This window comes from Oryzias melastigma, linkage group LG23, assembly GCF_002922805.2.
Source record: "Oryzias melastigma strain HK-1 linkage group LG23, ASM292280v2, whole genome shotgun sequence".
NCBI classification, from domain to species: domain Eukaryota; kingdom Metazoa; phylum Chordata; class Actinopteri; order Beloniformes; family Adrianichthyidae; genus Oryzias; species Oryzias melastigma.
Window position 1 is genome coordinate 9,317,490 of NC_050534.1, and position 26,336 is coordinate 9,343,825.

Consider the following 26,336-nt stretch of genomic DNA (forward strand, 5'->3'; position numbering starts at 1 on the left):
GAGTGCATGGCCCTGCTTGCACTTCAGCATGGATATTCTGAAGACCAGGATTTCATGGACACATGCAAAGTCACTGATAAATACCAAAATATCTTGCATAGCTTTGGGTGTGATTTTGGTTTGGCTCTTTTCACAAAAGGATCCCCCTATTATTCAAAAAGAGACACTCAACTGTTCTACTGGATTTTCTCTCTGCCTCTGGGGAAAGGTTGTGGTATGAATTCAGAATGAGCTGTGTGCAGTGTGGCTTTAAAGTCAGTTTGGATAATGCTACACAAACACACAAGGTACCTGAACAGGACAAACAGGAGTATTTGACTGGAAGAAAAAAAATCACATGGTAAGGATTCATAAGTAGAATAACCCGCTCTTTGGCCAAAGACATCATCTTTTATGCTAGGGACACAAATACAACTGCCTCCACTCAATGGGGGGGCATTGGCAGAATCGTCAAGATTTCATACCACCGCCTGCAATTTTTGAAAATCATTAGCATGGTTATAAATGCGACCCAAGAGACTTGAATCGCCACTCACAGTCGTGAGCTGTGACCGGTGTGCCAGTTTGTGATTCATAGTTCAAGTCCCAAAGGTTGTGACTCAAGCCTCGTGGGTCACGTCCTACAAGACTTAAGTTGCGACCCACGAAACTAATGTTGCGGCCCACGAGACTTGAGTCACGACCCATGAAACTTGAGTCATTACCCACGAAACTTGTATCATAACCCACAAGACTTGAGTCGCAGCTCACGAAACTTGAGTCCCAACCCACCACACTTGGTTTATGACCCACGAGATTCGAATCGTGACCCTCGAGACTTGAGTCACGGTGCTCAAAACTTGAGTCTAGACCCACAAGACTTGATTTACGACCCACGAGATTCAAGTTGTGACCCATGAGAATTAAGTAGCTACCCACGAGACTACAGTCGCAGGTCACGAAACTTGAGTCTCGACCCATGAAACTTGAGTTGCGACCCTCGAGACTTGAGTCACAGCTCACGAAACTTGAGTCCCAACCCACGAGACTTGATTTACGACCCACGAGATTCTAGTTGTGACCCATGAGACTTGAGTCGCTACCCACGAGACTACAGTCACAGCTCATAAAAACTGAATCCCGACCCACGAGATTTGAGTCGCGACCCGTGAAACTTGAATTGTAACCAATGAGACTTGAGTCGCAGGTCATAAAACTTAGTCTCGACCCATGAGACTTGAGTTGCGACCCTCGAGATTTGAGTCACGACCCTCAAGACTTGAGTCAGGACCCATGAGGCTTGAGTCCCGATCCCTGAAACTTGCGTTGAGACCCACAAGTCTTGAGTCGCGACCCACGAGATTCGAGCCGTGACCCATGAGACTTGAGTCATACCTCACGAAACTTGAGTCCCGACCCACAAGATTTGAATCGTGACCCATGAAACTTGCATCGTAACTCTCGAGACTTGAGTCACGAATCCCCCAACTTGCCCACACTTTTTGAGTCAATTATTATCATGATTGACAAAGACTAAGAAGTCATCTCAATACAAGCGCTTTAAGTATAGCAAAAGTAACGATAGAAATATTTTTGACAGAAATTTTGAGTCGTTCAAATTACAAACAGTTGTGCTCATAAGTTTACACACCGTGAAAGAAATCAGCATTTCTTGGTCATATTTCATAATATGTATGATAACAGAAAAACTTCTTTTCAACTCACCTAATAGTTGGGTAAAGCCATTTATTGTAAAAAAAATATCTATATCCTTTTTAATCTCAATGTTAAAGAGCTGTCAAAAGATCTATGGGAAAAGGTAACTGAACTATACAAGAAGGAAAGAGGTATCTATAGATATTCAAGGGAAGTTTCTGTTGTCATTATAATTTTAAAAGTGATAACATTGTTGTTTAGCAATAAATGGCTTAATCCAACCAATAACTATGAGTGGGGGAAAAATTGTGAGGTGAGTCATGCACCAGCACTGCATCAACTAGAGACAATTTTGAGGCACCATGGGAGTCTACAGAGAAACACTGCAGGGAGCTCGGCTCGGATGAATTCTCCATGACTTATTCTGTTTAATAGAGTTTTGTTCAGGTGCTGCACAGAGTAGCTTTTACATTTGTTCAACAAATCTACAGAAAAGCTGCTTCTGTACTTTAGTTCAGTTTTTTTAGTTTCAAACTTTAAGCAGGAGTCTCTAGTGTTGAGGTTTTTGTGTAATTATATAGCATCTTCACCAAAAATACAGGTTTTATATAAACCCTTGAAAGTCGGGCTCCACCATCAATCTAGCTCATGCCAGTACATGTTGCCCTTGTTTCCCTTTCAATGACAGTTTGTAGAGTTTCCTTTTTGTTGCTTGTTCCAACCTGAATTCAAGTTCAAATCAAGTCCACAATTTTGACATTTCTGTCATCCATCCTACTTTCCCCTAAGCCCCCATTCTGAACCTGTCCTCTGCCAAAGCCCACATTAAAGGTTCCATTCATGACCATGCTCCAGATAACAGAAGATTTTCCTACCCGCCTTCATCCCTCATAGATTTTATTTTTAGATTTCTATTAGGACCTTGAACCCCGCCATCACCCAACAGTAGTGGGGATAGGCTCCAGCAACACCATAGTGGGTTAGGAAGATGGAGGTATTTATTTGGGGTGAATTCTTCTCAAAACAGTCTCAGGAACTAAAAACCAGACAGAGTTTCTCTTATTCTTCTAATACGTTCACATCAGGCTCAGAAAAGCGCATTCAGGCAACCATGAACCGGAGTGAATCCCATTGAGACAACTGTGGTATTGGGCTATATAATTAGAACTGAACTAAATCAAACCAATTTAAATTAAAAGTCTATGTAAACGCGTATAATATACGCACTTTTTGGGCTTCTGCGTTAAAAATTCCTACATTTACTTATCGCTATACTAGTTTTTAAGTCTGTTTCTGGGCTATGAAACAAAGGACTTATGAACATGCTTTAAATGTTAAACCAGTTGGACTTTAACCAATCAGGGATTTGGTATCTTTTTTTTTTTTTTAAACACACAAGAACCAACTGTTTGAACGCTGCTAATGAAGGAAAAATCAATAACTGGTTTGTTACCGACTGCTGTTCTATGACAAGTCTTTCATATATTAGAATAGAGCTGTGAAAGGAAAAGCCTGGAGCAAAATTTCCAACTGAAGGTGGAGGACATGCGCTAGTGCTGGGTAGCAACAGTCCAGTGTGAACACTGTATGCTAAAAGAGCATTTAAGAATGTCAGCTTTGTGGGTTCTTACATTCCTGGTGTGTACCTAGCTTAAGAGGACTACAGACGGGTTTTCTCTTGATCCACCTTTCTTCTCCCTCAGACACCACTGTCCTCAGTCTGCCAGTATCAGTTTGTCTTAGTTTGTCTACGTTTACTCTCAGTAAACTCTCATATTTCAGCCTCTAGATCCTCCAACAGAGACGGGGTTGTTGTTTCATCCATCATTCTGTCCAGTTTACCACCATCATCCTTTCACTAAATTATTGAATTCTTACTTACCTGGACTGAAGTTGTTTCTGGGTGTTCTATCCATTACTGGTGTTCTAACGCTGCATGAAATATTGAGATGATCTGAGTGTTTGGTCATGTGACCCAGCTCCCTGGCTGTTTCCACTTTTGAAATCCATCAAAGGTCTACGTCCTGTAATGTGTCCAAACCATCCAGCTGGACTAAAATGGACAACAGGAGAAAGACGGTGAACGTATTCCGAGATCTAAAGCTGAGGAGCTGGCAAAAAAAATATATTTACGATCATAGTTCGAAATATATTTCTACAAATTTGATATTTTTACACAGGAAATTAAACCAGAGATAAAGAAATAAAATTGAAACCTGACAAATACGTTTATTTCTCTACTGTGGACTCAATGGAGGATGATGTGCTTGTGCAACTATCCACTTAAGGCCATGTCACAGCTGCTACGCACAATTTCCGTTTTGTCAACGTGTAATTTTAGTATTTTGTGATATGGGCGTGAATATACACAATTCATAAGTGTTTCTTGTGTTTGTTGATGTGCGCAGATGTCCAACGAGGGTTTCAGACGACAAAACACACCTTAGCTCGCGGGTCGAGCAGGATAAACATTTATTAAACACACTAAAATGAAAATTTTAAGTCTTTTATGATTCGGCCGCCGGGCCTAGACTTGGACAAATGTACAATAGGTGTTTCAAGTATGCTTTTTTCCCATCATGCTCCGGTTTATTAATTTAAAGACCCACTTTAATGAAAATTGCCTTCTTTGTGTTTTAAACATGTTCTTGTAGCATGTATGACAGATGACCTATATTAAAGAATTTATGATTTAAACTGCGTTTCTTAATTTAAATGGCTTTGGATCAGAAAACCAGATGCTAGAAAATTCTTGCACTAATGACACAGCTACGGAAATGGGCGTGCCAAAGCCCCTCCCCCTAAGGGCACTCTGGTCTGCACACACTTAAGTGTGCGAGACATAACGAGTGTACAACAGTCGTGCTGCAGTGAATTACAATTTTGGCTCAAAACTGTACGACTGGATTGATCCAATATTGCTTGGCATTATTTTTTTGCGCCGCTAATGTTAGCTTGAGGCTATGAGCGTGCAAACAGAAGTCAGCGACAAGGAGGGGGCGGGGTTTCTCTGTGTCAACAGTCCCGCCCACAATCAAGAATTGTATTTCTAATGAGCATAAAATGTCTTAAAAAATGAAATAGTACTTTTAATCTTTTTTTGAAAAATCATTTAAAATAGAAATAAATATAGTTTAGTATTTCCAGTATAAACTTCTCTCCTACACTTTAGTCTTATTCTTTGAATTAATTTTATTTTATTCTTATGTTCATCAACTTAATAGATCATTCTAGATTTTGACAAAGGCCAAAAAATGACTTAATTTGAAAAATCCTTTAGTATTTATTTATCCATGAATTTTAAATGATTCCATAAATTCGATAAATGTATCTATATTTGTGAATTTAAAGTTTTGAAAATTAAATTCATTGTATTTTTATATTTTATTTTATCTATATAACCTCAGGTTAAGGCAGGGGTCGTACCATAAGTGAAAAAAAAAGTATTTTATTAAATGTTATATAAGCTGGTTTGATGTTTTCATAAAGACGGATTTATTTATTATAACATTTTCACTATTCTTTAATAGCAAATAAATTACACAACACTTTGTAAAACAAAAAAAAAATATGAAAATGACCCAAAAAGTTCCGTAAAGATGTTTTTAAGAGGTTAAAGAAGTTGATGTTTTGCAGAGGACTGTCAGTGGAACGATCCTACAGGGTTTAACCTTGGCCGGCTCCAGAAGACATCTGGTCCTCCAGATGTGCGACGAGAACAGAGAAGCTCATCTGTTTCACCAGCTCGGCAAAGTCCCGTCCCGTCTCAACCCGACTGTGACAACACACTTAATTACCGAATCCCGGATCCCACGCAGACCGCTGACAGTCTTGTTAGCCCCCCATTTACGCTTTTAATTAAATCCGGCACCTCCGAATCATCTCGCTCGTGCTAAATATATCTGACTGCTGTTAATAACCAGCTGCTCAGATAGATTTCCTGTGAGTTTAGGAATAAGTCAGATGAAAAAAGATGTAAAAAAATAAAAATCTGCGTTAATCCAAGCTGGTTTCGTAAAACAGCATCGAAGGATTTTAGGTGAAAATGGGGCCAAGACAACAATGGAACAAAGCGGTCTGCAGGAAATACACTTAAATCCTTTATCCCCTTGTAATCTTGACCTTCACTTCACAAAGCGCCATGTGTGTAATAACCGATGCTTCGAGGTCTTCATCATCTGACCCCACTCATAAATCCTTGCCTGGAGTAACTTTCAATTCATAATCTTTTCACATCTCTGCCATGAATTCCACAATATAAATATATATTTAAGATATTTTTGTGATAGTTAATGCTCAGAGGAGAGAAACTTTTATTTTGAAGAGCATCTTAAATGCTACAATAATAAAATGTAAGAGAGCAGCTTCTCCAGTGTCTGTTATCCACCATGATATAAAAATGGCGGAACGGTCACAGGAGATAAAGTCTTATTGAAAGAGGAGGGGGGGAGGGGCTTCAGTTAAACTGTTTTGTTTAATAAAAATTTTGCCTTTATAGGCTTATAGTGTTCATGACTCTGAACTATTAAATGTTAAGTAAAAAAGAAAAAAAATGGCTACAAATTTGAATTATTGTTTCCCCTTCAAAATAAAATGACACAGAGATTTTCTAATCAAAGGAAATACATTAAGACCTGTTATCAAGTATTAAATAAAGAGTAGTTCTAAATTTAAATAATTTACATGGAGACCAAATATCCAATCATTAACTGATTATCCGATAATCCATCATAAGAAAGCAAAGTTTTTCAGTCTTGGTAGTTTGGCTACTTTTTGACTTCCTGTTTTACCCCTCCCTTGTTTTGTGGAAGCTATCGGGAGGCAGCAGGGGTGGCACTCCACACCAACACCAGAATTACTGATTTTGAATGTTGTTTTGTCAGAATATGTGACAGAGCGTAAAAAGGTAAATGAGAAAAAGCAGGGGACCCATGGTAGAGCCCTGGGGGACACCTATGGTGACAAGGACAATAGGAAAAGAAAATTATTTCAGATTGATGAACTGAGTGCAAACATAAGCTACGTACAAACCGAGCATGCGTGGCCATTTCAAAGTTGCATTGAACGTGGGATTTTTACATGCTATTAGCAAATGGTTTTCACACAGGTACCAGATACTTGCACATGAACTGAGTTGGAAGAGTCTTGGTGCAAAAGTCAAAGCGGAGCAAATCTCAGGAATTTTGGTCCAGGCTTTTTCTTTCACAGCTCTATATTTCAATACATTAAAGACTTGGTGTCAGAATTCTGGCTGGATACAAACTATAAGTATTAATTTCTCCTTCATCATCACTTTTAAATGGTTGATGCTTCCGTGTTGTAAAAAGGGCGGTTCCCATACATCACTACCAAATCCAAGTCTCTGATTGGTGCTTAAAATTTCAGCGCGTGTTCAATGGCTCCATGTCTTTTGTACACAGAGCCCAAAAATTGACCTAAAAACATACAAAGCATAAATCCAAGAGTTTTGACAACAGAAAGGGGCATATGCCAGTACTGTCGAAGAAATTTTAAAGAAAGAGGTTGACCAAACACCCATTTCTGAAACCGGCTTGAGCGTAGTATGAGAGAAAAGATTGGAAACACAGGAGAGAAGAATTTGAGAAAGTTATCTAGGATAAGGCCTTGAGAGACATTGGGTCTCATTGTTGTGACGTTCAGAGTTTTATCCTTTTTAAAATTAGACCAAAATCAATCATGCCATGGTCATTTCACTGTTTGTACTAGGTCACATCTCAATGTTTACCTTCCTCCCTCATATGAAGCCAATCTTGACGTGCATTGGACAATGGTAACTGGCTACCATAGTTATCCCATATAACTCATTGGGTGCTAGAACCTTACCAGCTAGTAAAGTCAAGTTCTACAGTCGAGTTCTGCTCATCCAAGCCTAGGGCTCTGTCTCACCACAGTATGTATGAATGTATGCAAGCCTAACTGAACATGAGGTGCATTTTCTTTGTATGTAAGGTCCTAAATTGGATTTAAATTTGAATTTAAAATGTTTTAGAACAAGTTCATATACTTTAATCTGTAGATATCTTGTTCTAAATGTTGCTTTTTTATTTATGTGCCTCTTCTGTTGATTCATTTTCCGTCATTAATTGAAGAAACAAAAACAGCACAAATAGAATTATTAACAGGTGGCTCCAACACTGTTTCCATCTCAAAAACCCAGCTCTGGTGAGAAACGAACAGAGCAGAGCAGCGGGGAGTTGATGTATCCGCATGTATCTGTGTCGGTGTGTGTGTTAGTGTGTGTGTTAGTGAGTGCGAGCTGCGGTGTCTGACTCAGCTAATCCACACGGGCCTCAGAGGCGGCTGACTGATTTATTACCTAATCCAGTTTAAGAGATGAATCCGGCTCGTAATCTAATGTTCTTCTAAATGATTCATCCTCCATACATGAAGCCCTGACCTTAGCTTTTAACTGTAGCTTGTAGGCCAAAGGAATGAATCAAAGTGCCACAAAAGCCACCATTTAAATTCATTTTTTTAAGTATATGTGATGTATACAAATGGGTTAAACTGACACAGAAAAAAACAAATATTACATTTTTTTTACTTTATTAGCATAAATAAAGTTAATTTTGTCAGCAGTTTTTTGAAATAGGAAAACAGGAAGTGTTTTTTTTTTTTTGTTGCTGATATAAGAGATTAATTCAAATGACATAACCTACTAGTTTGCATTGGGGAAGTTGGTTGACCCATCCTTGGCTGGCCGTACCGTCACCGACTGATGCCTCCATCACTGATTTTATTTCTAAACTTTGCAATTCAAGGCTATATCATATAAGATGATGCACTTAAAAAATACACGCTTTAGTATTTTCTTCAATGTCTCTTACAAAACATAGATTTTAGCAGGATTTTTGGAAACAGGTGGTAAGTATTTATAACAATCATAAAGTTAAGCTGATTTGTATTGAGAACTGACTTACATCAGTAAACGGCCACCTAGTGGTTATTCCATAAACTGCTACCAGTTTTAAACTAGCATTAAACAACAACTTCGTAGATGTTTCTGGCAACATCATCAATGCTCTTTGAACCACCGGAACTCTTTGACAACTTAATGGTCGCAAATGATGTAATTACAACTGGTTCTGATGCAACACTTTACTGAAGTCAACACTTTGAAAAACATAAAGTGATTCATATCAGCACAAAGCCATATTTCTCTGTGTACATATCCGCTGATTAATGTTGATTGTGCAAGCACTCCATACTGTAAAGTGGTGCATATCAATGCACAGCCCAAGTCTTAAAAGGTTAAAGAGGAAAGACTTGTGACTTGAAAGCTTTGAGATTGAGATTTGGCTTGTAAGTCAACCTCAAAGACTTAAGAGTCAATCTTAGAGACTTAAAATTTGACTTGTGACTCAACCACAAAGACTTGAGATTTGACTTGTGACTCAACCTCAAAGACTTGAGATTTTACTTGTGACTCAACCTCAAAGACTTCGGACTCGACATGAAAAGACTTAAAATTTGACTTGTGACTCAACCACAAAGACTTGAGATTTGACTTGTGACTCAACCTCAAAGACTTGAGATTTGACTTGTGACTCAACCTCAAATACTTCGGACTCGACATGAAAAGACTTGAAATTTGACTTGTGAGTTGACACCAAAGACTTCAGGCCTGAACTTCAAAGGCTTGAGACTTGACCTAAGAGACTTAATATTTGACTTGTAACTCAATTCCAATGACTTTAGGTTCAACCTCAAGGACTTGATCTTTGACTTGTGACTCAACCTCAAAGACTTGATATTTGACTTGTGCCCCAACCTCAAAGACCTGAGGCTCAATGTTAGAGACTCAAGATTTGACTTGTGACTTGACCTCAGACTTGATATTTGACTTGTGACTCAATCTCAAAGACTTTAGACTCAACCTTAAAGACTTGAGATTTGACTTGTGACTCAACATCAATGACTTGACACTCAATCTTAGAGACTTAAGATTTGACTTGTGACTCAACATCAATGACTTGACACTCAATCTTAGAGACTTAAGATTTGACTTGTGACTTGACTTTAAATACTTGAGACTCAATCTTAAACTTAAGATTTGATTATGACTCGACCTCAAAGACTTCAGATTTAAATTGTGAGTCGACCTCAAGGACTTCACACTCAGCCTCAGAGGCTTGAGACTCGAGCTCAGAGACTTAAGATTTGACTTGTGACTCGACCTCAAGGACTTGAGATTTGACTTGTGAGTCGGCCCCAAAGACTTGAGATTTGACTTTAGACTTGGCCAAAAAGACTTGCAACTCGTCCTGTAAAACTTAAGATTTTACTCGTGACTCAATCCTAAAGACCTGAGATTTGAATTATAACTTTACATCAAAGACTTGAGGTTTGACTTGTGACTCAACCTCAAAGTCTTGAGACTTGACCTCAGAGACTTAAGATCTGACTCGTGACTGGAACTCAAAGACTTGAGACTTAACTTCAAAGACTTGTGAGTCGACCTCACGGACTTCAGATTTGACTTGTGACTTGACTTTAAAGACTTGAGATTTGGTTTGAGAGTTGACCTCTGAGACTTAACTTCAAAGATTTAAGACTCAACTTGAGATTGTTTCTGAGTCCAAAAGTTGTTTTGAAGTAGTTTAACAATTTGTGACGATGAAATAATTTTTTTAACTAATATGTTAGGAGACTTGAGACCTGACTTGGAATATTTACTAAAGGCTTGTATTGAAATTGAAAGCAAAAACTTCCGCTTGGACTTGCAAAAAAACGGTCTGTGAGGAGTTATAACACGACCAAGAAGGTCTTTCTTGAGTTGACTAACAATAACCCTCCATCTTTGTAGAATTTTCAAACACACCATGCACAATATTTTCTGCCATCGAATAGAAAGAGTGGTTAATGATAAGAGTGTCTGAAATGTTGTTCTTGGGGGGGGTGCAGCTGCAGTTTACAGCACCCTGCCCCCAAGCTCTTCTCATAATGTGAACGCTAATAAATTCTCTTTTAAGAGAGTCCCCAAAGCTCGCGCTGTGCAAGCAGCTCTACAGCTTTATAAGACAAATTAAATATCCAACAAAGTCTTGAACTCATTCAACCGTCCACTGAGGCCAACAGAGGTGAAAGCCCAGTGAGCATATTTGTAATAAAGTGTCTCCTTTTAGTTACTAATACATCTTCCTTAATTCTTATAGCAACCAAAGCTTTGTTATAGCAACTAATGCTGTGTTTATACAGAACGTCATGGCTTCAAAACAGAATCAGAAAAACCCAATCTGATGAAAATGGTGTTTCCGGGGTGTTTTTAACACGGTATGGTTACATTTTTCTGATGACGGAGGACTTATATAAAAAAAATTAAGATTAAAATTGGATTTCTGAGTATTTCTCTATGAGGAGAAGACAAAAAAAAGCGTCTTTGTGATGTAGAAAAGGCCACAAATTCCCTGCTCCCACCATGGAAACATGGCGATTTTGAAAAAACTTGCATTAATCAAAAAAAAAAAAGTGGCGCTTGTAGAAGTGATTTTTAAATTGAAATTGACATATTTTATAAAACTGCAATAGAAACACTTTTTTCTAATAAAATCAGTCAACCAGATACTTTGCTGCCTTGGGCACTGGACAGAGGGCGCCACAAGTGGTCCTAAAGCATCACACAGCTCATCAAAATTTTGGCGTGTCATGTGGAATTGTTGGATCCACAACTCGCCGCTCCTTGGCCTGAATTAGACGCCGACATCTCCTTTGATAGATGACGATAAGCGCTAGTGCTGTGGCAGAAATGTTAATGTTTCTGCTATAAATTAAAGTATTGTTCACATTCTGCACTGTGTTTTTGAATGAATTATTGTGCAAGTTTGTATTTATTTGCTTAATTATGATTTAATATAAACAGTGTAATTGGGAAATTGTGTTTTTTCGACATTCCTCAAATTTCGATAAAGTTATAGGCATTTGTGTACAGGAAACAGCTACTGTTAAATTTTTCTAAACTTAAATAATGTGAACAGGATAATAACTTTGGAAGTATACCACCGTTGTTTGGATCACAGAAACAAATTTGTTCTGTGGGCTCTAAAGGTTAATTCCACCAATTATAATCAAGACATTGTACATTTAGTTCTTAGAAACTGTTGGAGGCCGCATATAATCGATTTCACAACAGCAGTCTCCGGGACAGACTTTGGACATGCCTGCTATAACTGAATATTCTGCAATATAAAACACAACATTGTTTTGTCACTTTATTACTATTAAAGAATTATTTGGGCACATAAAAATGAATGTACCGATAACAATGTTTCTGTGAAAAGGTTTTATACAAGGCAGCGTCAAAGAGGAACGTTTCTACAAAACACAATTCTTAGTATGAACGAACAAGATGACACAGGAGGTAAACCTTTTCAGAAAAGGTGACGCAACAGGAAAAGAAAAAAAGGTTAGCTGCAAAGGAGGCTTTCCTAAAACTGGATTCACGTGGAAAAAACAAGACCAGAAAGAACCAAAAGGTGAAGGCGTCAAGAGGTAAGGATCAACAAAAGTGTAAGTAGTAGAGTTAAAGAAAGGCATACTGGTTCAAAGGTCAGTCACACATTTCAAAAGGCACACATTTGTTAACATCTATCGGAAATAAATCACACGCTCTTCCCAGGATTTGTTTTGTTTTTACTCCTTTGTAGCTCGAGTGTGCTTTTTCACTCTTCTGTCGTACTAAAGGAAGTACTGAAGCACAAAAACTACTTAAGCTTCTTCACACTCGCACATTATACAACAAAGAGAAGAGATAATAGAAGCACCCCCCTCTGAGATGCATAATTTCTGCATAGATTTGGAGAAAAAAAATATGATTTTATTTGTTTCAACATCACACAATGTTCAGACTTTTGTAATCAGTTGAAAAAAATAACATTTTACCTCAACTAATTTTATTTAAGATTTAAGAAAATTATTAATATGTAAAAAAAGTGCATATATCAAAGAACATAACATTAAAATATGTTAGATTATGTTTTAAGTTTTGAAAATTGTGTCAAAAATTAAAATATTATTGAGCTCTTTGTATTGTTTTTTTCTCAGTAACACTTGTGTGATCCTCCATTCACATTCTAAATCCCTTTTCAACAAACAAAAAACAACCATTTCAAATTATGAAGACTTTTCAGAATTATATTATTAATGTAAAAACAATGTAAAATCTTTGAAAGCAAAAAAAAAAAAAAAAAGGATGTCAGAAAGTTCTTGTACCAGTAACAAATGCGCAACATCAACGCATTCTCATTCCCAAATCGTGATATATTGACTCGTGGTTAAGGACCCCTCCCCGTCACTTCATATCGCTTTGAGTGTCCCCAACTTCACATTTTTTGACGTCCTGGCTGTTCCAGTTAAATTGGGTGCCAATCGTTTTGTTGGACGCGGTATTGGACGTGGACCAAACATTGGGACATGGAAAGTACTTTATCCTAACTCTAGCCCGATCTGTGTCTGGAACCGGTAGAGATCCATGTCCAGTACCCTGGTACCGATCTGTGTCCGGTATCAGTATCAATCCGCATCTGGTACCAGGTTATGGTATCTATGTGGTACACGTTACGGTACTGGTTATGGCCCAGAGGTTGTGGAACCTTGATTTAATTGGAACAGCCAGTATGTGTTGGTGACACCCAAAATGTCGATTTTTAACACGGTCCTTAACCATGCGTCAAAATGTAACGACTTGGGATTGAGCATCCATTGGTAATTTAAGCGTAATATTTTTGTTTCATCGTCTACGACTGCACTAGTTTAATGCCTTGCCCGATATCCAATACCGCTGGAGGAAACCAGGCGAGCTTACACCTCCTGAAACAGCGCAGGCACACACTGCAGAGCCAGAACAGGTTGAGGCCGCAGCACCAGTTTGACAGGTGCACCAAAGGGTATGTGGCCTTCGGAAAATGAGTCTTCCAATGCTTCGCGACGTCGCTTCCGGTTGGAAGGTGAAGGGAGTAATCGCTCCATCGTTTGGACACGCCGTACATGGCCACCACTGTCCTTCCCTTCTCGGACCACTGGGTGTCACCGGTCGCGTTGCAGTTGAACTCCACCCATTCAGCAGTGAAGTCGCCGAGCAAGGGGGCGTCTCCGGCCTCCGCATCGACCCTGGAGGGCGGCAGCTCGGCACCTTGCACCGCCACGTAGACGCCCTCCATCCTGCGGACTTCCTTAACCCAAGGAGGGGAGTTTTCCGTGTCCAAGACGATGATGAGACGGGAGCAGTGGTCGGCGTTCTTCTCCTTCCAGATTTCTAGCAACTGGGCCAGGTGGAAAGTCTGACCTTCTAGAGAGGAACAGGCAGAGGGGAAGAAAGAGAAGGTCACAGTTGAGAAGGACACACAAAAAAACCCACAATGCAATCATCAACCAATTTGGGGTTCATACAAAACAAGCTTTAGCTTTAACCCCATAGATATCACCAATGATACTTAATCACACTCTTTTTGAAAAGTCTTCAACCATTTACGCAATTAACATAACTCCAATGGATTCTAATATTGAGAAAACCAACTTGGCAACTCGGCTCTAAAATGCAACACTTTGCTAATGTAACAATGACACAAAGCCGCTTTTCTTTGCATCGGTAGAGTTACTGTAAGTCAAAGGGTGTATGATATTTAGCTGTCATTGGCAACCTCTCCAGTGCTAAAACGTTAAAGTAAAGACAGAGGAGAATTTTTTTTAATTGCGGCATCAAATTTTTGGAATAGTCTACGGTTCAACATTTGAACAGCAGCATCTTCAGGACAATTTAGATTTCCAAAAGCCTCTTCCTTTTCTCTAAACAAACTTAGATACTGTAAAGTTGTCATGTTATTTCTCCCCCAACTCAGATTATTAATGCCTTTTTGTACATTTTTGCTATTGTTTTTATTGTTGTTATTGTATTGCTGTTATTGAAATTGAGCATTTGCCTTTGATTGATGCATTTCTTTACTTTTGGAGACCCCACTCCTCTTTCCACGCCCCTGCATGGAGAAATGGCATCAGCTGACTCAGAAGCAGCCGAAAAAAATTCTGATATGCTGAAGAAGATAATTGTGGAGGATAATTATTAATCTGGAGCAGGTTTTTATTATTTGCGCTCCTGGTTTTAAGGCACAGAGACAAGCGTGGCGGTCCTCGTTTCCGATACAAAGTAGGCATACATTGTCGCTGCGGTATAGTCTTTATGTTGAGCAATACTCAAATGTTTTTCAATAAATGTTTTACAAAGCATTTTCGGTAATGGACTTTCTTTGGCAGCAGGGGTGGAGGTGAGGTTTAGGCGGGGACAAAAGGTACTCCTTATTCGCGGATTCCGTGGATTTGCATAGGTCCCTAACCTCGGCGGATAAGGGTGGGTTACTGTATCGAAGAAGTTGCGACATTACTCTTAAAATACAGTAGTAGAGACTAACAAATTTCTTCAACCGTTTACGCATTTAGCTTAATTCCAGCAGGTTTTTAAGTGGAGAAAAGCTGCTTTAACCGATATGCAACACTTGGCAGTTGTGAAGTGCATACACGATCAACAATCAATCAGTGGATTTTTTTAAACTAACAATGATTATGTAAATAGTTTGGGAGTTATGGTTGGTCAACTAGTGCGTGTCATATAGGCGTCTGCGGCAACATCACAAGTGTTAAACAGCTTATCGAGGCTTCGTCCAAATTCCTTCACTACTCACTTTATAGTGCATTCGCCATTTTTCAGTGCCGTCCAAAATTTAGAGCCATACATTTTTCCCAGAAAGTCTTTGTGAAAATCAGATGTACATTGATGCTCACTACATTAGCAAATATAGACCACAATGCATTGCCTTTGAAAGATTTAAAATATATATATATATATTTAAATGTCACTTTTTAAAAATAAACTATTTACATTTTCATCATCAGAAGCAGTGGATTCATAAATAGAATTGTACAATGTTCATATTGATTAGATTTTCACTTCGTGAAATCAGTGACAACATACTTGCAGTTCAGATGAAAAAATCTATGGAGCATGGTGTCCAAATTCCTTTTAAAATCCAGGGTACTATATAGTCTCGCACTATTTAGATTTTTAGTCATTAGGGATAGGGTGTGAATTCGGACATAGCGCAAATTGTACTTTGGCCTATACTCCCCCCTGTGGCCAGAACTGTGTAATACAGTCTAACATTTTTGGAAAACAAAATATCCTCTGGAACAGCACACTGTATGGAAAGCAGGATGCGGGGATAGCAACTGTTGCAAAGTTAAATTATTATTATAGACTTGGATTTCTGTCTTGAAAATGAATAACATATTTAGCTCAAGAAAATTAAAATCACGACTGCTCTTTTCTCTTAGTATAGCAATGGAAGCATTTGCTGCAAAGTCTTAATATCTGGACTTGAAATCACTCCCAACCCTGGATTTCTGCCAGAACAATCCCACTTTCTCTAAAACATGCACAATTATCCAAAGCCTGAAAGCTACCCGCTTTCAAGCACAGTGACTCAGGAAGGTGATTATGTTTCAGAGGGGATTTTTTTTTCTTCTGTGTTCGCAGCCGCACACAGAGATATTACAAAAAGCAATCTTCATGCAGAGAAACTGAAGCTGACATGGTGTTAACCCACTGTGATTCTCTTTTCTTAAGGGGAAAGTGTCACTACAGACTTATCAGAGATCTTATCCGCTCTCAATCCTTTAAATTTATTGTTCCTAGCAACTTGGCTTGGTTTGGACTGGACTGGTTTGGTGCGATTGCTAAACGTGTTTGACATTTGACATCTTTTTCAGTATCACCTCCTCAAAACAGCTTGGCACGAGCCACAATGAAAATGAAACTGCTAAACATATTATGCTTTACAAGAGAGGCCGCGAAGGAAAAGGTTGTATAACATAAATTCAAGTGCTTGTTTTCAAAGGTCATGTCTTGGCAATATTAGCAACCTAAGCGCTTTGTCATTGGTGTGGATGGTACAACAATGAAAATATTACATTCTGCTAAGCTGCATTGCTGTGCATAATCTCAAAGAATGCTACATTCACACCAAATACAATTTGGGCATCAGGGTTTGGCTGGTTTTGATGTTAAGTCAATGTGAACATCAGGCAAAAAAGTTCTGGAATGTGATATAAACGTAATGATTTGCAAGCGGTGGCGGGCATTGGTTTTTTTTTAGTTTTAACAATCTTTGCTTTGGTTATAACACATTGAAGTGAACAAGGGACAGAGACTATTACTGGCAAGCTTTACTATCTTTGTTCATATTTGTATCAAAAGAAGAAAAAGACGACTGTTAATCTGAATTTGGACTAATGAGGGACGGCAAGACGACAGACAAACTAGACCACAGAGATGGAAGAACCCTCAAAAGTGTCATTGATGTCACGGTCCAGAACTCATCGTTCTGGAAGCATTCCTGAATGATCTTGTGAACCCAAGCTACTCTTGCAACTTCTTCCATGTCTTCCATAATGTACCAATAAGTCCATTAAAAAAGGCTAGTGGTGGTTCTTACCACACGGGGATTGCCTGAGGCATGTGGTCATGAACGGTTTCCAAAATGCAAAAAAGGGTGTGGTGGTGGTGCGATTGCAAAATAAGAGTAATGCAAATACAGATTAGACTTGTGCAGGTAAAATGTAAGTGTCCAAATGACGTCTGTACGATGTACACACACATTCTCACTCCCAACTCGTCATATATGGTTGTATGGTTTAAGCCCCCTTGCATTCACTTTTTGATGTTTTGGGACATGCTACCGGACGGGATAACAGATGCAGAACTGGTACCGGGTTAGGTTACAGATGTCGGGTTAGGGTATCGGTCTTCTCCGCATCTCTTGGTATGTGGACCCCTGATTAGCATATGCATTTTTTCCCTGTCTGTAGCCCGGTACCAAGTGCCCCTTGGACCAGTATTGGTTTTGCGGCCCAGAGTTGGGGACCCCTAAATTAACAGGGGGAATAGCCAACACGTCAAGTGACGCAGAAGGTCCCCTAATCATACATCCATATATGACGAGTTTGGAGTGCCATTGAATCTTCATATTGGCCAAACAAATCTGATCCAGGTAACCAGCAGCAGATAAGCAGGATTTCTGGAAAACCAGTAGGGTGCTAGCCCTCGAGGACCAACTTTGGTCTATGACCTTGATATTTTGCTCAGGCTACCACACACAGGTTTGTCAATTTTTCACCAGTAAACAGACTATAGCCACCCTTTCTTAACCTTCCTTCAAAGAGGAGCCGGTTGGGTTGGTATTTGAGATGAATTGTGCATTTTGTGGTACAAGCACCTAATTGGGCATGGATGTACCTTGGATCACCTCTTTCAGGAAACCAATGCTAGCCTCAAGAAAAATCAAAATCAGAATAATTTGTAAATATGGCAGCTATATACTCAACTGTTAAAAAAAATAACCAATGTCTAGTCTTAACAATATGAAGCTCTCATGCATAAAATACAGTCTTTGAACCTGAGAGGCATAAACAGAATGCTATTATATTAGTATATTATATATGTTTTAAAATCTTGGATTTTCTCGTGGTTAACATGGTTTTCTGAGAGAGGCTATTCTATGGTACATGCTAAATTTAGTGCTTGTGTGACAAAATGCAAGATTTTAATAACCGGCTCCACTATCAAGAATCCAATCCAGGGTCCAATACCAACTCATCTACAGTTAAGTAGAAGCTTGTTGGTGTCTAACTCTCTTTGCCTAAGACTACATTTGTTTATAACAAAACATCATTTATCCAAACCATTGCTATACACTATGTTTTTAGAGGCCACACATCATTAAAACAGCACTTTGGCAGCTTTATATCCTTCAGAAAAACTCCAGTTTCATGAGTCCTCTCATTGCCGTCAGAGAAATGACCTTAAATCTGAGTTCCTTAGACAAGCTCATGATTGACACGATGACTGCACCAACCTTTGACCCGTAACATCAAAACAACCTTAAATCCTCCCTCATCCACTCCATCCTTGACAGTTTGTTTTTGGCATTGAGACTAAAAACAGTCACTTTGTTATTTTCGACCAAAAGATACTGTTATAAGTCTTGGGGGTCGCATCTAGCCTGAAGTGTTAAGTTACTTTCTTTTGACAATCCTTACTCGTTTTCTAGACTTAAATGTAAACTTTTTTGTATTAGGAGAATCCCATGATAACTGAGACTCGGATTTGAATTTTTTGTATTCTTTCTCAGGGAATTACACACATTATTAAAAAGGCTTGGAGGCACACTTGTTTCTATAAAATAATTGGTTTCCACCTTATCAAACCTTATTTCATAGACAATCAGTTACCAAAAAGGCTTTAGTCAGAAACAACTGGCTATCACACATTATTGTCTACCGTATTTTTCAGGGTATAAGTCCTGCACTTATTTTTAGCGTAGTTTGGCCAGGGGTGCGACTTTTACGGGACTTTTTAAAAAATAAATAGCGAAAACTTTAGGTGTGTGTGTACGTATTTACTACTGACAGCAACGCAGAATTCAACAGATTATTGATTTAAAGTGACATGAGGAGTTTGACGTGTTAAACGTGTTTTTTATGTAATGGTTATCTTAAAAATTTGTATTTAACTGCACTAATGAGCTATATTCGTCATGCGTTTCTTAAAGCTACGTACGGTTGTGATAATGAAGCATACATATATATTTAGTCTTTTATCTATTACGTTATTATGATTAGCCTTTAATGATGGAGTGTCCGTTTCTATCAAAGGTGCGATTTATACAGGTGCAACTCATGCTCGAGTGTGACTTTTTATTCAGGTGTGACTCATACTCAGTTGCGACTCGTACTCGGGTGCGACCTATACTTGAGTGCGATCTGTACTCTGGTGCGACACATGTTCAGGTGAAACTCATGCTCGAGTTCGACTTTCTACTCCGGTGCGACTCATGCACGAGTGTGAGTTTTAACTCGAGTGTGAATTCTAACTCGGGAGAGACTCCTCGTCGAGGGAGACTCCTCCTCGGGAGACACTCCTGCTTGGGAGAGACTTCTGCTCGGGGACACTCCTGCACGAGTGCGTCTCATGATCGAGTGCAACTCTTGCTCGAGTGCGACTTTTTACTCGAGTGTGACAAACTACTTGAGTGGGACTTGTACTCGGGTGCTACTCATACTCGGGTGCGACTTATACTCGTGTGTGACTTTTATAGATTTTTTTTTTCTTCTTCATTATGTATTTTTGGCACTTGCGACTTGAAAAACTGGTAAATCTTATAAGTGAAAAACAATCCATTATACTATCTCAGCAGAATTTTAACACAATCACAGTAATTGTATTTTACTCTCACCTGCCAGAGCCCAGGCTCCAGAGTTTTTGTGTGCATGCCCGCTGTAGAAAACCAGATACGTGTCGTGCCGTGGTCCGTCCGCTGTCCGAAGCTCTAGAAAAGTGCGCAGCTTGTTTTGCACGGCCTCCAGATTAACACCGCTTGTCGAGTAGTCACAGCCAAAAGTCTGGATCATGTGGTGCGAGAAGAGACGCTGGATGTTGTTGAGCATTCCCGTGGAGCGGAGGTTCATCTCCTGCACGTATTGTGGTGGTAAATGCGTGGGCTGGCCCCCAGAACTGGTCAAAAAGGACAATAAACCGTCAACATAATAATATGGATCAGTTGGCTTTGTTGTTGGCAGGGATAGAGAAAATACGAGGACCAGAACAAGTGAAAGATGAATAGCTTGGAGCTTCTTTTATGTTATTCCGCTTTTGGTTTGAGTGAGGATGATAGATTGAAGGGTAGAGGAGCTGTCACCAACACCGATAAAAATAAAAAAAGAAAAAGAAGGGTACTAGAAGATAAAAGATGAGGAGACAGAAGGAGGAAGAAAGGGGAGAATCGTTGCTAAAAAAAAAAATGATATCAACCTCAAGAGTGACAACAGAATCAAAATGAAAGGCGGTGACAGGGGAAAAAAAAGGTGCAACAGATCAGAGAATAACAAGAGTCGAGGCAGGACTCCTGACGTTATTTATGAGAGGAAAGAAAAACATGAAGGAAAAATGTGATTCTGGCTCTGGAATCTAAACAAGCAAACGATGAGGGACACAAATATGCCAAGGCCATTCACATTTCCATGCAGCCACATTGAGGTTTTTTTTTCTGGTTTTGACGCAAAATTGTTTACAGTTTTTTGCATTATAAATGACCCCAAATTTTCTCTGTTTTGCTTTTTTGTCTTGCAGAAATAAACTATGATATTTAAAAAATAACAAAATAACTTTTTTTTTTTTTAAATTTCACTCACAAATGTCCGTATTAACATTATTTAATCAACAACACAGTTATTTCAATATACATGAAAATGTTTTCTTTCTTTTTTTATCAAAGTTTCTTTAGCTTGAGAATAAAGCTGAGACTGTTTCTTCATTAAAATGTGACAATTTCAGGAATGTGTGGGCACACACACACCTACTCTGCAGGAAATGTGTTAAAACTGTTTACCGAGATGATGAAGAGTTACATTGAAAAAGTTCTGTGGTTAAGATGGATGTTTTTAGTGAAGAACTAAAACATCTTGTGAGATTTGTGACAAAAAAATCAACAGTTTGTTAACATTTTGTCAAGCTAGTTGTACCTTTGATTCAGATCTTATTAGGTTGGGGCTTCTTTAATGCTTGCATAAGTAATGTGTTCAACTTGTAGGACTTTTTTTTAAACAAATGATAAGACTGTCAGTCAAACTTTATGAACTGCATTCACAATAACTCTAGAACTTGTCTGCAACATGCTACACGTCAGCCAGGTTAGAAGCACTAGCCGTATTAAAAGCATTAGCCACGTTAGAAGCATTAGCTAAGTTAGAAGGATCAGCTAAGTTAAAAGTATTAGCCTCGTTATATTAGCCACGTTAGAAGCGTTAGCCATAATAGAAGCCTGAGCAAACGTTAGTCACGCAAGTGTTAGTCACGCAAGATGTGTTAGCCAAGTTTGAAGAGTTAGCCACGTTTGAAGCATTTCTCTACATTTTCAGCATTAGCCACGTTTGAAGCATTATCCACGTTAGAAGTGTTAGCCATAATAAAAGCGTGAGTTAACGTTAGAAGTGTTAGCCACGTTAGAAGTGTTTTCCACATTTGAAGAGTTAGCCACGTTAGAAGCGCTTGCCACGTTAGAAGAGTTAGCCACGTTAGAAGCGCTTGCCACGTTAGAAGCGTTAGCCACGTTAGAAGCGTTAGCCACGTTAGAAGCGTTAGCCACGTTAGAGGCTTTAGCTACATTAAAAACGTTAACCACGTTTAATAAGTTAACTATGGTTAATGCATTAGCCACGCTAGAAGCATCAGCCACGTTAGAAGCGTCAACTACATTAGAAGCATTAGCCACGTTCTGACCATTAGCTATAAGAGAAGCGTGAGCCAACGTTAGAAGTGTTAGCTCTGTTAGAAGCGTTATCTACGTTAGAAGCGTTAACCATGTTTGATGCGTTAGCCATGTTAGAAGTGTTAGCCATAATAAAAGCGTGAGTTAACGTTAGAAGAGTTAGCCACGTTAGAAGTGTTTTCCACATTTAAAGAGTTAGCCACGTTAGAAGCGTTAGCCACGTTAGAGGCTTTAGCTACATTAAAAGCGTTAACCACGTTTAATAAGTTAACCATGTTTGATGCGTTAGCCACGCTAGAAGCATCAGCCACGTTAGAAGCGTCAACTACATTAGAAGCATTAGCCACGTTCTGACCATTAGCTATAAGAGAAGCGTGAGCCAACGTTAGAACCGTTAACCATGTTTGATGTGTTAGCCACGCTAGAAGCCTCAGCCACGTTAGAAGCGTCAGCTACATTAGAGGCATTCACCACGTTTGGACCGTTAGCCATAAAAGCAGCATGAGCCAACGTTAGAAGTGTAGTCACGTAAGATGTATTAGCCACATTGTAAGCGTCAGCCACGGTAGAAGTGATGGCCACGTTTGAAGCATAAGCAACATTTGATGCATTACCAACATTTGTAGCATTATCACATTTTCAATATCTGTAACTCCCAACCTTGTTTACAACATGTAAAAAAAACAAAATGATATTGCTAAAAGAAACGTTACTATTAATACGCCAACTGAGACATTTGTTAGTGACACGTTAAAAAAAACACACAGTAAAACATGCTACGCATTAGCTGCATTTGGGTATTTACATTAACACCTAACCATATATATCAATCCATATATAAAATATATAATCCTTATATATTCCCCATATATAAGGCTCTCCAGATTATAATGTGCACCGTCTTAGATAAAAATCAAGTCTTTTACCCCTTGTGCGGTCCAGATGACCCAACCCTTATATTGATGTGTGATCTCTCCCTTGACAAAGGTGGACAGGATTTCACCGTCTGCCATGGACACCAGTCAAGATAAAAAATCCCTAAAAAAAAAAAGTTCAGTGTGCATTCTTGGGGTCCAGATGACCCAATTTTTAATGTCAACATACCTAGGATAGCACAAGGCTTACAAGGTGGCATCTAGTGTCTTGCCCAAAGACACTTCTACACATGGAGCAAGCAAGGCAGGAATCACACCTGTAACCTTTCAGTCAAAGGGCAACTCTGCCGCAGACCCGCCAAATTACACCAATTTCTCACCATACAGTGGTGTCAACAAAACTCCACAGAGTCTGCACTGAGAGATACACTCGGTCAGAAAAAGACATGCTGCAAACTATGCTCATCTTGACAGTCTTACTATTCCCCTAAACCCGTTTAATCTTTTTAGATCGCATGGTGCCGATGGGAGCCAGCGCTTGTAGCTTGAGATTCTCCCCACATCTCTGTCTGTGACACACTCCCTTTCATCTTAAAAAGAAAGAAAAAAAAAATCAGTCCTCAACCAAAGCTCTCACAGAGCTCCACCAGTCCTTAATTTTTTCTTAAATTTCTCTGTCTTTGCTCCATCTGTCTCTACTCACTTCCAACTCTATCTTTTCTCAATATGAACAACTTCATCTCTCACTCTATATTGTTATTTTTTGTTCTATCTGGCTCTTCTTTCTTCCACAACAGTGTCCCTAGTTTCTCTCATCTCCCAGAGGGGATGTCTTTGTTGTGGAAACATGATCTTTGGCCATCATCAGCTGATTATACATTACTGCATTCCCATCATGCACTCAAGTCTTCCCTACGGAACCTGCAGATAAAGTCTTGCATACAGAGCGTCTGCAACTTCAGCGGTACGTGGACTTGAATCCCAAATCACCTGGAGAGTTAAACACTGGTATGAATGACACACCTTCTGAATGCTGAACGCACCAACCAGCTGGAAGGCTCAAGAACAGTTAGGGGGACTATCACCCATTTAAATTCTTGACCATTCTGATACAAAGGAAAATATTCAGATTTTTACTAAGGTATCCAGTACACATCAACCCCAGTTTTCTTAAATTATCAAAAGCGGGACAAACAAGCCTGAGGGGAAACATTTTGACTTCCTGTTTGAAGCTGCGTTGAAAACAAAGCAATTTTGAGAAGTTCACAGCATTCAGTCAAAGTGCTTGGTTGGGTATTTTTGTGAATATGGTAATACAGCTAACATGTAGCGTCGGACTGTGTTTTTTTTTTTTTTTTTTTTTTACACGATACTAACAAGGGTGGGAGTTAGCATAGCTACAGTAACGTTGTTTTTTAGTCTTTTAGAGTTTCAAACCAAGTAGGGTGTTATTGTAAATACGCTAATGTGGCTAACGTTAGCAGTGTTAGATGATGCTTTTCTTAAGTGTTACTAACAAGGTTGGGAGTTAGCTACAGTTTTGTCTGTTTGAACAGCATCAGTATTTATTGTATGTGAGGCAAACAGGGTTGGGAGTTACAAGTACTGTAAAAGTGCTAACACGGCTAACGCTTTTAACGCGGCTAACTTGTAGCGTATTACAAACAAGTTCTTGAGTTATTGTTATCATAGTTATTAAAGTCTATCTTACATAGACACTTATCTCTGACTTTTTTGTCTAGCTTAATGCGCCTTATAGTAACTCATGGTAGTGTTTTTTCAGCCAATAATAAAACTACAAAATCTACATTGCTAATACTTTTGTGCATAAAGAAGTACCAGAGAACCAGTTAGAGCTTTAAAAAAAAAAAAAAAAAAAAACTCAAAAATTGTACCAGTACCTGGAGTAAGAGGTAGGTATGACCAGAGCATAGCCGACACAGGTTCCTCCGAGGCAGCTGCCCAGTTCATGGAACAAGCTGTAAGCCAGAGACTCCAGGGAGAGCACAATAAGCAGAGCACTGAGGAAGAGACCATTGGAGGCCTGCAAAACAAAAAGAGAGAACAAAACATAAAAGTTCATTCACCAAAACCCAAAGACGGTTGTCTTGTTGTCTCAACACAACCTACAAATATGCCTTAAAAAAAACACTGTCATGTTAGACAGCATATGTTTTACTACGGCTTTAGTCACAATTGCCTTTGAGGGTGGATACAGGCTGTTTGCGGGCAAAGTTGTCCAAACATGTATGGGGCACATTGGAAATACCAAGGTCGCAGACCGGTCAATGTGCCTGTTTCGCGAAAAATGTTTATGGACATTTTTTTTTTCTAAGGCTATGCTGCAGGCGACAGGTTGTAGAAGACACTTTTCACAATGCGCACAGATAAGTAAGGCTGAAGTAGGTGAGATGGAGGGCACGTTGTATGGAATTTTACTTTCCTCTACCCCCAAATCGTTTATACTGCACAATTCACCCATTCATAAAGTCCCAACACATTCTCACTCTCAAGTTGTCACATATTAACGTTTAGTTAAGGACCTCTCTGCGTTACTTTTTCACGCTTTGGGTGTACCCAACTCATCGTTTTTTGACGTGCTGGCTGTTCGTAAAATCAAGGTTCCACAACCCTCGGTATGCATGTAGTACTGCACGCGGACTGGTCTTCGGGACCCAGTTGGTACCGGTACCCTAACCCAATACTTGTACCCCAACCCTGCACCGGACGTGGTACCGGATGCGAATTGAGTTAGGGTTAGGGTACCGGTGTGCTCTTCATCCTGGAAGTAGACTGGTTCTGGTTTGAGGCTTGAAGGTTGGGGTGCCCGTGATTTACCAGGAACAGCCAACACGTCAAAAAATAACGAGTTGGGGACATCAGAAACGTCAAAAAGTGACGCGGAGAAGTCCTTTACCAAACGTCAATATGTGATGAGCTGGGAATGAGAATGTTTTGGCCGTTCAAGAGATCAGTGTGCACTCCTTACACGTGTTGTGGACGTCCTACACTCGTGCTTCACCAGGACACCTTATGTGTGCGGCATTTGTGTCGTCAGTCAAGTGCAACTATGTGCACCTTATTAACTACTAGAGTGTGGGGTAATGACATAGCATCAACCATGCATCATAAGTGCAAGCAAAATACATTAGCCTGATAAATACTTTGCAGTCTACGGTTAGCACACGACAATCATACGTTCCATTTTTATGATGTCCCAATGCCAAAAATTGATCATTCAAAGAAGGATGATTCCATTAAAATAAATAGATGTTCATTCTCATTTGAAGCAACACTTATTGAAAGTAAAATCAGGCCATATAAAGTGAAGCCACCATGTGTGGACGATCTTGACAGCAGACTTCTAAAACCAGTGGCAGAGATCGTTGCAACTGCTATATATCACTTTATTAACCAAAGTCTCTCTTGTTGTACTCCTCCCTCCTTGTGGGGGGTGGAGGGTGCTGCGCCTGGCGGGTCGGCTCTCGGGGGGTGG

At 39.4% G+C, this 26,336-nt stretch overlaps 1 protein-coding gene across 3 annotated transcripts in view; it reads right to left on the minus strand.

The window, feature by feature from the left end:
* Positions 1-11,850: 11,850 nt before the first annotated feature.
* Positions 11,851-26,336, minus strand: part of tmem168a (transmembrane protein 168a) — a 25,932-nt gene continuing 11,446 nt past the window's right edge. For all 3 annotated transcript variants that reach the window (XM_024288635.2, XM_024288644.2, XM_024288653.2), the window contains exons 4-6: positions 24,742-24,884; positions 19,935-20,212; positions 11,851-13,939 (exon numbers count right to left, since the gene is read on the minus strand). In XM_024288635.2, the coding sequence (XP_024144403.1) occupies positions 13,389-13,939; positions 19,935-20,212; positions 24,742-24,884 (972 nt within the window). In that variant the 3' untranslated portion in view covers positions 11,851-13,388. The remainder of the gene's footprint in view (positions 13,940-19,934; positions 20,213-24,741; positions 24,885-26,336) is intronic.